Source organism: Vanellus vanellus (genome assembly GCF_965231255.1).
Source record: "Vanellus vanellus genome assembly, chromosome: 23".
Lineage (NCBI taxonomy): Eukaryota > Metazoa > Chordata > Aves > Charadriiformes > Charadriidae > Vanellus > Vanellus vanellus.
The window spans coordinates 1,433,915-1,449,893 of record NC_138928.1 but is presented as its reverse complement, the minus strand read 5'-3'; the positions used below and the strand labels follow the sequence as shown (position 1 = coordinate 1,449,893).

The 15,979-nt window shown below is 47.4% G+C and overlaps 1 protein-coding gene across 2 annotated transcripts; it reads left to right on the top strand.

The window, feature by feature from the left end:
- The first annotated feature begins 1,583 nt into the window (after positions 1 to 1,583).
- TMEM183A (transmembrane protein 183A) lies at positions 1,584 to 15,072 on the top strand. 2 transcript variants are annotated; one of them, XM_082494495.1, is made up of 8 exons: positions 1,584 to 1,719; positions 2,437 to 2,526; positions 5,156 to 5,311; positions 7,536 to 7,695; positions 9,258 to 9,438; positions 12,827 to 12,907; positions 13,559 to 13,714; positions 14,600 to 15,072. In XM_082494495.1, exons 1-8 carry the CDS (start codon positions 1,623 to 1,625, stop codon positions 14,783 to 14,785), a joined length of 1,107 nt encoding a protein of 368 aa, XP_082350621.1. In that variant the 5' UTR covers positions 1,584 to 1,622; the 3' UTR covers positions 14,786 to 15,072. The 2 variants fall into 2 exon arrangements, with proteins under 2 accessions (XP_082350621.1, XP_082350622.1); XM_082494496.1 differs by lacking the exons at positions 1,584 to 1,719; positions 2,437 to 2,526 and adding an exon at positions 3,496 to 3,625.
- Positions 15,073 to 15,979: the final 907 nt, after the last annotated feature.

The window sequence follows — 15,979 nt, the reverse complement described above, 5'->3', positions numbered from 1 at the left end:
GACAATCAAAAGTCTTCTCAATCATCAGATATGTTCTTTGCTGATAAAATGCTCTTAATGTATTTTAAGAAATGCTGAGAGAAAGGAATACATCAGGAATTAAGTTATATACACCGGTAGCTCCTGGCCATGCCTGGAAAGCAGTAGAAACGTGACTTTCTCTGTACCCCGTGCCCTTACCTCGCCCCGGGGAGGCACAAAAGCTGAAGTCACAGCCCTGAAAGCATCTCTCTGCAGCTCTGGTCTCCCAAGAGCCAAGTCATCTCCTCTGGTCTCCTAGTGAAGGAGCGCAGGTGGAAAATGCACACTGGGGGCTGTTCGGTGCCCGTCGAGGGAGGGAGAGTGGGACAGGGCTTGTGCCCTTCTGCTTGTTGTGTAAATCCCAAAGGAGGGGAGCGGGACCCCACCAGCCTCCCAGTTTGGTCACCCCCAGGACTGGCCGGGAATCCCAACCAGCATCTGCTCTTGGTGGTGCCCAAATCCCCATTTCAGCGTGGCACAAACATTCAGGGGAACACAGGCCCCAAAATGGTCATCAAATTCTGGGCTGCTGCTCCCATTTTCCCTGTGCGGATCCTCTTTAAGTGATTTCTCCCCCCTGAGGTGGCATCGCTTCTTTGATGAGCACTGAGGACCTGATTTAGCCCTAAAAGAAATAGTAAATACAGTTTACAGCCTACGGCCACCCAACAGCGTACCCACGGGTGAGGTGTTGCCCTCCGTGAAGGCGCAGGGTGGGCACTGGGGGTCTGTGGGGTGCGGGCTGCGCTCCCAGTCAGTGGTCTCTGCAGGGTGGCGGGGGGGTGGCTCAGCTGTGGCCCCCCGGGGTGGTGGCAGACACGCAGGGTCAGGGGCATGGCCAGAGCCGGGGTCTCGAGGGGCAGCAGGAGTGGGATCACACAGGCATTGGCACTGGGGAAGCACTCAGGGGGCTGTGGGCAAGAGAGGCGTTACTGGGAGGGGCAACTGCCTCAGAGCCCCTCATTACTGGGAGGACTGGGGGGTGGTGCAAGGAGGGGTCCTCGTTACTGGGAGGGGGGGACACAATTACCTCAGAGGCCTTTGTTAGTGGGAGGACTGGGAAGGGCAATATCTCAGAGGTCCTCGTTACTGGGAGGACTCGGGGGGTTGGGGGGGTGTGGGTGGGGAGCAATCACCCCAGGGGCCCTTGTTACTGGGAGTACCGGGTGTGTGTGTGAGGGGGCAATTACCTCAGAGGTCCCTGTCACTGGGAGTACTGGGGGCCCAATTACTGCAGAGACCCTCATTACTGGGAGCACTGGGGAGCCAACAACTACCCTGGAGGCCTTTGTAACTGGGAGGACTGGGGGGCAATTACCTCAGAGACTCTCATTACTGGACTGGGGACGGGGTGAACCCCCTCGAGTGCCCTCGTTACTGGGTACTGGGAGGACTGGCGGGGCGCTTGCCCGCAGGCCAGCGATACTGGGAGGCCCGCGGGAGGGGGGGAAGAGACGGCGCTACCCCATCCGCCGCCGTCCTGACGTCAGAGCAGCGCGCCGGCACGGTCGCGGCCGGATGACGTCACGGTCTCGCGCGGGGCGGGCGGGGGCGGCGCTGTCCCCGCTGTCCCCGCGGCCCCGCTGCGGCCCGGGCGGGACATGGCCCCGCGCGGCCGTCCCGCCGCCGCCGCCATGCCCAAGAGGGGCGCCCGCAAACGCCTCAAGTTCCGCGCCGACGACGTGTGCTCCGAGCGCGGTGAGGACCGGGCCGGCGCCTGAGAGGAGCGGGGCCGGGCCTGGAGCGGTGCCTGAGGGGAGCGGGGCCGGGCCGGGCCTGGAGCGGGGCCTAAGGGGAGCGGAGCGGGGCCGGGCCTGGAGCGGGGCCTAAGGGGAGCGGGGCCGGGCCGGGCCAGGCCGGGCCTGGAGCGGGGCCTGAGGGGAGCGGAGCGGGGCCGGGCCTGGAGCGGGGCCTGAGGGACGACGTGGCCTCGCCCAAGGGGCTGAGAGGCCTGGGCTTGGTCGGGATGAGGGGAGATGGGGAGGGGAGCCGGGCCCTGCTCGGGGTTGGGGAGGGAGACAGAGCTGCCTCCAGCTGGAGGTAGGGGGGAGGATCTGGCCTGATGTGGGAGTGGGGGAATGAGTCTTGGCCTGCCAAGGAGGAGCCTGGGCCTAGAGGATCAGCCAGGCTTGAGTTAGGCTGTGTGTGAGGGGGAGTGTGGGGTTTGGTGTTGGTTGAGGTGGAGGGAGAGGGAGACCTGGGCTGGGCTGAGAGCTGGATCCCGTAGGCCTGTTAGACCCAACATGGGCTTGGCTAGAGGCCTGCTGGGGGCTGCTGGGGCTCCTTTTCCTGGTGGTTCACCTCCTGCTCAAGCCTCTGTTCCTATGGGGAGTGTCCCCTTGAGGGATCGCGGCTCTATCCCCTTCCCTATAATCCATAATCCCGCTGACGCTCTGTCTCCTGACTCTTCTGCAGTGACGGTGGCAGATTATGCTAACTCAGACCCAGCTGTCGTGAAATCTGGACGGGTGAAAAAAGCTGTGGCCAATGCAGTTCAGCAGGAAGGTGAGTCTACACTGGGAAGCCTGCCTTTCCCAGGCTGCCTCTCTGTTTTGCTGTCCTCTGCATAATATGGGAAACTCCCCCTCCATGGCCTGAGAAGATCTGTCTCATTTGGTGCCTGAAAATTAGTCTCTTCCTCTGCAGAATCAGGTGTTTAGGGTCTTAGGAGGTTTTGTAGAAAGCCTGTTGGAACTCCAGTAAGAATTGCTGAGTCCTTGTTAGTGCCTGAAATGGAAGGCCTCTTTCCATTAGCTATTGGGTGTTATCTCCTGCTTGAAGCAGAAAATAATGTGATAGGAGTCCTTATTATCTTTATTACCTCATATAAAACTGTAGGAAGCTTTATTAGCAGGTAAAATTCTTTGCAGTGGGAATAAGGTTATGATAGTTCTAGCAAATGTGTTCCCCCCTGTGCTGCAAGGGGGCCTGCTGAGGGTGTTGCTGTTTCCTTGGTGAACTGTATAAACAAGTGGTTTCCTGGAAAGGTGTTGCAATATTGTGTTATCTACTTCCTCCTTGGGTTTTAGCTGCTGGGAGTATTCTGAACTTACATGCCCTGTTTGCTTGAATAATGCAAGTGTGTCCTTGCATCCAGCATCACTTGCTTTGTCCAGCTTAACCCCTTTCCTGAAATCCTGCTCTGTTTCTGGCTCATCTCCATGCTATCTGGGTGACTCCAGGTCACAGCAGTTCCCTGCCCACCCCTTTCTTGGGTCTTTGCAGTGCAGAGTCACTGGGGCTTTTCCATCCTTGTGCGGGGATCCTCGGGATCTCTCCTCCCCAGCCCCAGGGCTGTGCTGCAGCCTTATCTGGTGCAGTCATGACGCACACTACAGCCTTATCTGGTGCAGCCTGCCACCACGGCATGGGGACAGCAGGCCAGGGAGCTTTAGCCTTTGGCCTCACTCACCTCCTGTCTGTTGGCTCCAAGCAAACATCGCACTATGTGTGACTGCCAGCAAGCTGGGAGCTTCACGAGGAGGGGAGCAAAGGCCAGGTGGAGTTTTCCTGAGCTTCTTTCCTCCCTGACCTAACCCCCAGGGATGGGGTGGGATTAGTGCTGTGAGATGAAGAGTGAGTGCCTCTGCAAGATTGCAGTGAGGTATGATTCAGAATGGACTTGTGTTGTCAACAGATGTTGTACATGACTTTGCAGAGTGTGACAGTTTCTTTTTCTAAACCCCTCTCTGAGTCTTTGTCAGCTGTTGTCCTCTCTTGCTTGGCTGTATTTGATGTCATAACTTAACTGCCATTTGTGTTGCCATCTATTTCTCTTTCTTTTTGCCTGTAAAAGGGCATGTAGAGAGGGCAGTACGATTTGACAATGAGGAATACCACTGTCATGAATGCATGCAGCTTACAGAGTAAACTGTGCAAAGTGAGGTAGAACTGTGTTAGCAAAGCACTGAAAGTATCTCTCGTCAGTGGGTACAGTCAGGCTCTAACTTAAGACTGTCTTTCCGTCTGCTGTCTTACTGTTTCAAAACCTTCTGTGGTTAGAAATGAGAACATCTCACCTGCATTTATTTATGGTCAGTTTCTGGTCTTTTTTTTTTTTTTTTCCCTGCCACTCTGTCCCTTTAATTCAAATAGCACATCTTGCTCTCCAGTGTCTCTGGTGACTGTAATTGCGATGTATAAAACCTTCCTGGGCTTCAGCTTGTGCTAGGTTAGAAAAGTTTGAGCGGTGCAATCCTCCTCTGGCATGGTCAGGTGCCTCATGGTAGAAATAGTTTTGTCTATCCAAGCACATTAGGTTGAAATTCAACTTCCTTGAATTAATTTTACAGACTATTTGCAAAGCATTTGTAATGCTGTTACGATGCTGGTCTGTCTATGACAGTGCCTCATGCAGCTGTAACATAGGACCACACCTTTCTTTTTCAATTCCTGCCTTATACGTGGATTTTTCTGCCCTAATGAGCCCTCAGTTTACAGATCAAGTTTTAAAAATAGTATTTCCCAACAGGGATGTGTCTGAACATATCCCTAGAGGCAGCAAAAAAAACCCCAAACCCAACCGATTCAGCTTGCTGTTTTCCTCATTAGGCCAGAGTCTTTCCCTTCACTAAATTCTAGGATAAGTAGAGTTCCTGTATGCTTGGCACTTAGTTATATCGCTGATAGATTGGGTGTCATCAGCCACAGGATCTCGATATCCTGCTGAGTAGGGAGTGTGTCTTCTCTGTGTGTACAGAACAATTACAGAGTAGGTGCTGGCTCTATACAGAGTAAAGGGTGGTCACGCAAGGAAGCTCTGGTATGCGGGGAAACCAGTTAGCACTGTAGAAAAAGAGCCTGTTGTTTTATTCAGAGTTGTAAACAGCTTCAGCTAAACCAATGGAATCATCTGCATAATGTGCTGGTAATCATCCTCATTGTGCATTCTTTAAAACAAGAAGCTGAATAATTATGTTTCCAATTCACTCACCCGTGCAAATCTTTCTCTGACAAGGTAATCCTCGGGCCCAGGATTTACTTGCTGGTGTCACTTACCAGAAAGCTTTAATGCAGTTAGTGTGGCCGTTTGTAGCAGTGGCTCTGGTAGTGGTTCCACTGAAGTATGTCCTGAATGTGGACCACCTTTTTTTCTCTGCCGGTATACTTACTGTGTTGTTGCTGGTCTTTCTAGTAAAATCCCTCTGTGGTTTGGAAGCTTCTTGTGTTCCTGCTGAGGAAGTTCTCTCCGTATCGGGAGAGTCTTGTGACAGCAGTGATGAAATGGATACGAAGGAAAGCATCAATGGGCGAACTGCGTCTAGAAAAAAGAAGAGCAAAAGGCACAAAGGTATGGTGGCCAGCTTCTCCTGGGGGGCTCTGTGTGGTGTGCTTCTGTATCTTCTGCGTGTGTGATGTTAATGATTGCTATTTACAGGCTAATTGGGACATTCTCTAACTTGTATGTGCATGATCACTTTTAAACCTGCTGGCACTTGGTCAGAGGTGTCTTTTCACAAAAACAGAGCCTTGGGCAGGAAATCAAAGCCTGAGAGCTCATTGCTTTCAATAAACTTCTCTCAACCTTGGAAAGTGAATGCTGCGTTTGAAAAGAGTTGTGAAGCTTTGCCACTGGACATGTTACTTCATTGAACGCATGTTGGTGAAAACAGGGTTTGCTTTGGGAAAAAACAATGCTGCTGTTCATGATACATTTGTTTGCAAAATCCAGGCTGTGTTTTCAGGATGTTTCCTGGGCTGTGGTTTGTTACAAATGGGTTTAGAGGGCTTGTTTTTCCAGTAAGTGAGTGAATTTGGCCCTACTGGCGTCATAGTAAGTTAATTCCAGGGAGATGTATCCTTCAACACTTAGACTTTGTGTAACTCTGTAGAAAGCAATTTGCAATGCAGTGTAAGCAACCAACTGTTCACTGCACTCTGGAATCCTCCAGGAGTTACTGATAACAGGTTGCATTTAGGTTGAGAAAGAAATTTTAACTTGGTTTCTTGAGCTTAAGAACAACTTAGCTTTATTACTGCTGAAGCTAATTTATATAACACAGTGACATCCACCACGGACTGTAGGTGCACAGCGCTCCTCTGGGACAGGAGTTTAATCTCTTATTAATGCATCCTTTGGAATTTTGGGAAAATAAGAATATTTGAGTGGCTAGAGTTACGAGTCTGGAAAGACAGTATTCTGTTCTGCCACAACCTTGTCTTACTTATTTCTGCTACATGTATGGAGAAGAAAAAATGGTAATAGACCAATGATGCTTCTGGCTGCACTCTATAGTTCAGCAGTTGTGTGGTTTGATGGCTTCTTGAGTCAGAGCTGAAACAGCAAAGTGGATATTGCAGCCCGTTAAGGGTGTGCCTGCCATAAATCTGTAGTGGTGTAGGGAATTGATCACATCCAGAGCTTTCCTTGGCAATGAACGTAGCAATTATCACATGGGAATAAAGTGCTGCCCTTCGTTATTATGCTGTCTCAGGATTAGATGTGGCACCCTCGTGTTCTTAAATGCCTCCTTTATGCCACTTGTTCACAAATCTCATAGCAGTTTTTCACGTTAGCACTGTGTACAAGTTGTATGTTTTCTTTCTCTTTTCTTAATGTTCCTAATGCTCGGTATTGTTTAGCTCTTTATGTTCTTTAAAAGTATTTTTTCTCCTGAAGTTGGACCAATGTCTGTGGAAAAAAGTGTGGCGTTAACTTAAAAACACTGCAGGAACGAAAGGAGTTTCTGAACCTTCAGTTCTGGTTGAGCAGTTCTGACACCTCTGAGAGGAAGAACAGGCCATTTTGTTCATCTGATTCGCATTAAAAGCTTCCCATCCAAGAAGCTTTAATGAAATTACAGATTTAAGAAAAGCAGCTGAGTAGCCAGTTGCAGAAGAGAATTGCTTGCCCTCCCTAGCAGAGCTGCTACAAAAATATTTTGACCCTTTGAACAAAGAATTGACAAGTTTGGCGATGTCTTAATGTTCAGGGACCTCTAGTGTAAAGCGTTTTTTGGTGACCTATTAAATGAGCAGTTTTGATAAAAATGCATGAGCTCCTTAAGTTGTTTCTGTATTTGCCATGCAATTTTTATTTCTCTGCTTAAGTGTTATTTTTCAGCCGCGAAGGGGTCAAGCACTGAAACAGGGTTCAGAAAGTCTGTGGGGTTTCCATCCTTGGATACAGTCAGAACTTGATTGGACAAGATCCTGAACAAAATGATGTAATTCAGCCTGCTTTGAGCTGGGCTGTTTGGACTGGAGACCTTCAGAGAACCCTTTCAGCCTGAATTTGTCTCTTTGCACTCGTGCAAACAGTGCAGCAGGGATAAATGGTGACATATGTCCAGCAAAGGGGAAGTGTAATGGTTGCGTGGGTGGGCAAGTGCATGCTGATGAAAACCAGGAGCAGTGATAAAGAAGTTGTACTAACTTGGATTTGTTTGGCTGACTGTATGTATATACGTATTTCAGCTGCTTACCCTGTGCTACCAGTAGTAAAGCACACGCCTCTATATGGGACTTAATAAAGGGGTTTGTTTACTACACTAACATGCCTTCATTGCATTTAGAAAATCCTGAGGGGGGTGGCGGAGAAGAATACCCCATTGATATCTGGCTGTTGTTGGCTTCCTACATTCGCCCTGAAGACATTGTCCGGTTTTCTTTGATTTGCAAGAAAGCCTGGACTGTTACTTGCACTGCCGCCTTTTGGACCAGGCTCTACAGAAGGTAAGACTCTAGAGAATTTTTAATCTATTTGTAGGAGGCTTCAGCAATGACCAGCTCTCTGCAGAGCTGTAAATAAGGGAATAGTTCCCTATAGGCTACGGTCCTATAATGTTTGCATATTGAGATGGTGACACGGGCCTCATTTGGCAAGGGGTTGTGTTATATTGCAACTGCTTTGGATCTGGAAATGGATCTGTGGCATATTCCTGTATGCTTCAAATAAAATCTCAAAGCATCATGTGCTTTCTACTTGAGCCTACACGCTCCTGTTTGTAAGTTTGCTTTGTGTGTGAAGCACTCAAAATGTTTATGGTAGGGTCAGTGCCATTACCTTACTGAGAGACAAGCAAACATCACTGATAGAAAACATGCCCTGCCTCAAGCTTTGATGATCATAGAATCACAGAATGGTTTAGGTTAGAAGGGACCTTAAAGACCATCTAGTTCCAATCCCCCTGCCTTGGGCAGGGACACCTCCCCCCTTGGTTGCTCCAAGCCCCGTCCAACCTGGCCTTGACCACCTCCGGGGATGGGGCAGCCACAGCTTCTCTGGGCGATTTGTTCCAGTGCCTCACCACCCTCAGAATGAAAAATTTCATCCCAATATCCATTCTAAATCTCCCCTCTTCCAGTCTGAAGCCATTCCCCCTCGTCCTATCACTCCGTGCCCTTGTAAAAAATCCCTCCCCAGCTTTCTTGTAGGTGCCCTTCAGATACTGGAAAGCTGCTTTATAGCTTTAGACCTTATGATCTCCCCGAAGCTGCCTTTTCTCCAGGCTGAACAACCCCAGCTCTCTCAGCCTGTCCACATAGCAAAGGTGCTTCAGCCCTTGGAGCATCTGCCTGGCCTCCTCTGGACCTGCTCCAGCAGGTCCATGTCCTCCTTATGTTGAGGGCTGGATGCAATATTCCAGGTGTGGTCTCACGAGAGCTGAGGAGAGGGGCAGAATCCCCTCCCTCGCCCTGCTGGCCACACTTCTTTTGACACAGCCCAGGATACAGTTGGCCTGGACAGAACATTTTCTTTACATTTCTATATCTGTTGCCCAGGAGGCGCAAACAACAGGAGGACGGAACCAATAGCACCCATGGTCATCCTCACCCCTGTTCTCTAGTGCAAAGTTCCCTAGCAAAGGCTCCTTTGACCCTCGAGTGCAGGCATTCAGACTGCTCAGGCAGTTGTCTGCAAGCATGCGGTCAAGTTCAGCTAAAGGGAGTCCTCAAGAACCTGCAGGAGTCTGCATGCCTTTGTGCATTGGGCAGCTCAGACACCATCCAGTCCCTCTAGGCAAACTGTCTGCAAGGAATTATTGGGGAATTGTAGCATGATATGCTGATGTGTGTGCTGGAAACCTGTCTGCTGCAGGTGAAGTCTTTAAGACTGTCATGTGATTTTATGTAGAGCAGTATAAAACCCTTGAAGTACTCGGAGTTGACAAGAGGTCCTCTGGTCAATCAGATGTTCGGTTTTCTCTCAACATTGATCTCTTCATAGCCCTCTCCTGCATGTCTCTGGCATTCTGACACTTCAGCATGTGTTGGGTTTGTCATTGGCTTTTCAGGCACTACAGTCTGGATGCGTATCTGCCTCTCCGCTTGCGGCCAGAATCCATGGAGAAGCTGCACTGTCTCCGTGCGTGTGTCATCCGGTCGCTGTATCACATGTACGAGCCTTTCGCATCTCGAGTCTCCAGGAATCCAGCTATTCCGGACAGTACTCCCAGCACTTTAAAAAATTCCAGAGTAAGTGGAATCACTAAGGAAGTTGGATATGCCTGAGATGTTGTTCTGTCTGATTTTTTTGTTCTGTTTCTAGAAGAAAAATAGATGATGTTTACATGGTCGCCAGTGAACCTTGGGCGTTACTAACTCTGAGTAGTGATTTTTTTTTTTTTTTTTTTTTTTTTTAAAAGTATGCTGGTTACTTGTATCTGTATAGTTGCTGTTGCAGAGGATTCTAGTTACTCTGCTGGGTAACTTGTGTCTAAGTCCTACCACAACAGCTTTGTAATCAGCAAAAACGCACTTTCTTCACTGAACATCAGAACTGCTAGGGATATTTGCAGCTCTCCCCTCCTCTGTTGCAAGTTAGTTGCTAAAAGGAGGATGCAGTAGGATCAGCTTTTATATCTTCTGCTTTATTCTGACACTGGCTGCCAGAATACATCTTTTCTCTGTAGCAGGCATCTGGAGAGATCAGAAGTGACACTGGTAGCCTCTGAAAGGGAGTCATTTCATACCGCATTCCTGTAGGTCATCCATCCTCTTTGGTGTCTGGGTGAGGGAGGGTAGTGAAGTTGCAAGCATGGCAAATGTGCAGAGCAATCGTCTGCTTTGGGACTGGGGCTACAGTTGTGTTGGGCTGCAAAGGGTTTGTCTCTGGTGTGGGCAGGCAATTCCCTTTGCTATCCCAGCTTGGAGCACTTGCACATCCATTCTTCTTTAATTGCTGTTGACCATTAACTCTGAAATGCCTCTGTGTCTCTTGTTTGGTTTTAACTTGCAACTGGCTGATACTCTGTGAGCAGCTTAAGCAACAGTGTGAATTCTCCACCCTCCAAATCCAAAGTCAAAAACCTGTTGAATGAGGTTTTTGGAGCCAAACTGAAGTGGTTTTGGTTCAACAGTTGCACTTTCTTTACCATACAAAATAGAGCAACCTCACCTATCTCTATGTGACATCCCTTCTCTCTTCCTTCCTCTCCCTGGGTGGATACTGGAAAAAAATGTCATACTGCTTAGGGAGCATCCAGCAGTAACACAAGCAGGTGGTGCTGCAGAGCAGGAGAAGAGCACACAGTTCTGTGTGTAGTCTTATTGCTGCATCCAGAGCTCTTCATCCTCTTCCTGAATCCCCAGTTTGGGTATCATCTTTCTTAAAAAAAAAAAAAAAAAAAAAAAAAAGAAAGCAAAACGTTTCTAGGAAATTCTGATTTAACCTTAGTTCTTCTGAGTCTAACTTCCTCCCACTGCTCAGATCTGGTAGCATGGCTGATAACAGCTAGAAATCCTGAGATGATGCTGGCAGGGTTGGCATTTTGGAAGCATTCCCGTTGACATCATAACGGCTTTGGTGCCCACTGCTAGTGCTTCTACTGTACTAACGGTTTGAGGAAGATTCCTGAAGTGCAGTCTTTTATTAGTCAGCTTTTAAAAAAGGAAATTAAATGGTGACGAGGCTTTGTTAGAACAGTAGAGGTTTGACCTAACCCCTTGGAGCATAAAGGAGCCATCCTGAGTCTGGTCTTGCTGTACTACTGCATTGCAAGACTCTGAGCTCCACCTGCGTTACTGTGCACTGAAATGCCTCGGCACAGTGGGTACGGAGGAGGATCTGACACTGCCTCCCCACATTCTTGCTTTCATGGGCTTTGGTTATACCTTTACGGGTCATTGAAACTAATGGCAAATGCCTACGTAAACTGCATGTGGCAAGAGAAGACCCCAGACCCGGGTGTTATCAAATCTAGCTTTTCCTCTTTAATTTCCTTTTTTCTTTCCCTAGCCTAGCTTGTGTGGGACACTGGAGCCGTTATGGTGTCAGCAGAAGTGTTTGCCCTTTAAAGACACCCCCATTATTTTTGGTGGAGCGGCAGGCCATACGGCGCGTCTGAAGGGCAGGACGGCTGACCCGTGGACGACATCCTCTGCCCCTTAGGAGGTACTGACCATTTTGTGCTTCACTACTTGCCATGACCAAACAAGTTGCTTAGACCAGGCTGTCTCTGCAGGTGAACTACAAATGCCACTGATGATGGAGTTAAACTCAGCAGCATTTGCTGCTTGCCTGAGTTAAAAAAGATCTGGAGAACATTTTTATTGGAAAAATAAAAGAGGGCCACCTCCTCCTGAGTGGAGGTCACTTGATGTGTGTTTCTGAGCTTGACTCCACATGGCTTTGTTGTTCACCTCATGAAGATTGTCGAGGTAAAGGTCCTTTAAGGACTCTTGTTTATGGACATGTCTCAGAGTTGAAGTAAAGGGTCTCTTATTGCCTGTAGTCTCTAATTACAGAGCCCCCATGGTGGAGGCTGGCTCTGGCTTTGTTTCATTTGGGGTCCCACTGTCCTGGAATGAAATTAAGTGCGTGCTTCACCCTGCAACCCAGTTAGGCCTTCTCTTGGCGTGGAAGAGACTGTGTATGGGTCATGGGGAGTTCTCCTTACCCGTATTATTCTTCCTTTTTCTGCTGACACTGTTAGAAGATAAGACCAGCTGTGGTCGGCTGGCATCTGTGGTGTGGAAACACATTCAGTGATGGTTGGACTGACTTGCCAGATTCTTTTCTCAGCTGTTGAAGGCTAGTTGCTTCCACTCACTGGTAGGCAGGGAGTTTCCTACTTTGTTTAATATAGGAGTTCTGCTGAGACTCCTGCTGGAATGAGTTCTGCATGCTGGGCTGGATCCTGTGGACCACACAGGGATAACTGGATAAGTTGGAGGATTTCTGGTGTATATCTGCATGGGAGGGCAGTGCTGGTTACCTCTGATGCTGTAGGCCCTTTTCTCATTTTCTTTTAAAAAGGGACAGTAGGTTGAGCAGACTGTGCTATCCTGGCAGTGTTTTTATACTCTGACGTATAACAGTCAGTGCCTAGCGGTCTTCTTTTGACACCAAAGGTCTTCTTTTGACGCCAAAGTGGCTTAGGAACTTTCTTATCTGACACCTCATAGCTCATATATCAGTTTTTGCATTTCCCTCTGGATTCTCTCCTTCTTGATCCTTATTCTGTTTTCAGTTAGTTACTCACTCTAGTCTTGTTTAGAGTCCAGTTTAATGGGAATTCTTGGTGGGTTGGGGGAAATGGGTGAATCTGTACCACTCACATCTGCCTTAGGAAAAGGACAAATTGTGCAACAAGATTTTTCTGTTTAGCACATCAGTGCCTATGTGTTGTATCATCCAGTTGCATGATGAGTTGACCAACGTGACACTGGGAGACCTAAATGCTGAGTGTGTTCTTTGAACATCATTAATTTGAATAAAATGGCTGCTAACTGCTCCTATATAATTGTGTTTGTAATTGGAAGCCTTTATGCTCTACTAAAACTTATTTGAAGTGGTGCCTCTAAGGGTTTCATAATTTTGTGTTTCTTTTTTTTTTTTTTTTTTTTTTTTTTCCCACCTCAGTGTCTGCTTTTCTGGTGCAAAAAGATTGAAGGGAACAGACAAGAAGCAATGTGGGAATTCAACTTCAAGTTCAAAAAGCAGGTATGAAAGAAGAACCAGAATGACTGTGACTTTTTTTGAAGCCATAATGATTTTTCTGGGTGGTAGAAAGGAAGGTGGAAACTTTATGAGTTCAGACATTAAGTGGAAACTCTGACTCCTGTGATAAACTAAAGCACATTCTGTGTTCAGTTTTCAGTCTGTATTACCAAGATGTTTAGAGTCCTATATTTTTATTTCCTCATTTGGTATCCTTTTTCCACTGTAAGATGTGGATTGTTTGTTACCCCAAATAATCTAAACTTTGGGTCATTGCTACTGATTATTACAAAAAAATAGACTATTTGACTTTAGTGGTCAAAATGTAGACCAAAATCTGAACCTTTTTGTTTTACCATCGGAAGGACTTCCCAGGGAAGTGAAGAAAGCCAACACTGCCAATGAAAACCTCCAGTAATGGGTCTCAGGAGAAGCAAGTAGCTTCAGGCAGCCTTGGGAATTCTGCAGCTTTCCCCTCGAAAGAAATGGTTCTGCAAATTGTCTGTCCTGAGTGAGGGCTTTTTGTTGTTTACAGAACGCTCTGCCCAAATGCATGGGAATGCAGTGAGAACCTGCTAGTCGGCACTGGTGAGAAGCAGCCAAACTCTCATCATAGGTTCCTGCTTAGCTAAATAAGTCTCTCTTTCTTTCAAGTCTCCCAGATTTAAGAGCAAGTGTTACAAAGGTCTTCAGCCACCAATTCAGTATGAAGAAGTCCATACAAATCCGGATCAGGATTGCTGTCTACTGCAGATCACCACCTTTAACTTCATATTCGTGCCAATAGTCATGGGCATGACGTTTACCCTGGTAAGTGTTTGAGAAATCTGGAAGGCAAACTGTGTGTCTGCAGTTTCTGTAAGGAGATGAAGAGGACACCTCTTTGGTGTTGTGTAAATCGCATCGTTGCATCAACAAACCAATTCTGGGAGTCGTAAGCTTAACGATCAGAGGAAATGCCGAGATTCTCCTCAGTTCAGCTTCTGCGTTTCCATCAGCTCATCCCTGTTTGGTGCAGAAATACAGATGATGTAGAAAATCTGGAAGGAGTTGTGGTTGTTGCAGCATCTGGGGGCAGATTAGTTGTCTCTACTCCAGCAGGGTACAAGGGGTGAGGATGCAGGAGAAGAGGAGGTCTTCCCACCTCAAGTAAATATCTCCTTAACTTAGGGCAATAAATTCTGAGAGCAGTAACCTATATGAGCAAACTCTTCCAATGTGTACACGGTCCCTGACTGCTGATTGCTGGGAGAAAGAGCGGCTTTTGAACCAATGTCCACAAACTCGGCTCCAGACAGCAGGAGAGCAGGTGTGCCTAAGCAGAGCAGAGGTAAAGCGTAGGGCAGGACATGCGGCTGTACTTGTAAGTCAGGGTTTCAGAAGCGATCTGTGTCCAAGAGAGGTTCAGTCAGGCCTCGCTTAAGAGTAGGGCAGTGAGTTCCAGGCTTCCTCTGACAGCTGCTTGCTTTCAGGTTCACTTCTGGTGTTATTTTTTGGGGTTGCCAGCCAGAGAACTGGTTTGAATCCAGTGCTGTAGATTCAGAGTGTAACTCTGCCAGCACCTGAAATACCTTAGACTTGTACAATTTATAGGATTTAAAAAAAAAAAAAAAAATCTAAAAGTGTACTGCAAAGAACTCTATTTACTCATTACTTCAATTTTTCTGAAGCATCTCCTGGTCTCTTTTCTTGCAGTTCACCATCAATGTGAGCACAGACATGAGGCATCATCGCGTGCGCCTGGTGTTCCAGGACGCCCCAGTTCGCAATGGCAAGAAACCCCGCCTTGACCAAGGAGTGCAGGTTGTGCTGGACCCCGTGCATAGCGTGCGGCTCCTGGATTGGTGGCACCCGCAGTACCCCTTCTCTGCAAAAGCTTAGTGCTCTCCTGAGTCTGCAGGAGCCGGCAGGTGACTGAATCTGGCAGGCTGAAGAGAATTTCTAGGAGCCAGGAAATCCTATTTTTATTTCTTAAATAAATTCTGCAGTCTCCTTGCAAGTGGTTGAAGCTACTGAGCTAGTCTATATGTATATAACTTCTGGTCAGTGATGGGCAGAGCTGAGTGTAAAGCAGAAACTATTTGTAAACACACTTTTATGTAAAATTCACGTTTTATGATTTGAAAGGAGCTCCCTGGAACTGTTCATTTAAAATCCTTTTGGTGCTAATGAAAGTGGTACTGTTTTCTGTTTGGGAAGAAGCAGGAGGTTTAGCTTTCCAGCTTTAATATGACCAGAAACAATTTACAAAAAAAATAATTCCATGTTTGTTTTACTGCAGCATGATTGCATTTAAACAGGGTGATATTTCAGTGTCTGAGAAGCAGTAAGCAACGCAGCAGTGAGCAACAATAATGCTACTTCACAGTCCAACAGATATGAGTTTAAGGGAAGAAAAAAGCATAAATGATCAAACAAAGGAATTATTTCAAAGAGGATTTGTAAGGCGAGAGTCTTCCTTGAATGTAAAGGTACTCCAAGTTCTCACACTGCTGTTTCCTCTTTGAAAAGAAGATCTAAACCTTTAAAACCAGAAGGTGCTTTTTAGAGAAGATAAATGGAGGGAGAAGAGATGGAGGGGATAAACTAAACTAACTGAAGCAGTGATGAAGGACCTGACTGTGTCTTTTCTAAGAGCAGTGGAGCAGTGTTGGCCTGTTGACACTGGAAAGCCCAGAAGAAATCGGTGATCTGGTTCTTGACTAAACAAATTAATTTCTGTGAGGAAGCAGCAGCCCTGAAATTTTCTGTGGCTCTGGGTTGATTGAGAAAGGAGAGGAGCACAAGAGACTGGTCCTGTCTGTCGTGTCCAGGATAAATTGGGCTGGAGATTTAATTCAGTGGGTGAACATCTTGCTGCCGAGAGGCGGGTCTCGTGGAGGAGTGGTGGCAGGCAGAGCAGGTACTACAGTGCAGGTGAGCAGCAGTGGAAGTAGTAATCCTGGGCTGGGTTTTGCTGCCTAGTGATGATTAGCTCCTTAGTCCTATTTCACATCAGGTCTTGTCACAAGCAGGAGAAATTGAGCACTTTTCCATGTATAACGTTCAGTGAAGCTCCTGGAAGGAGAGTGAGTT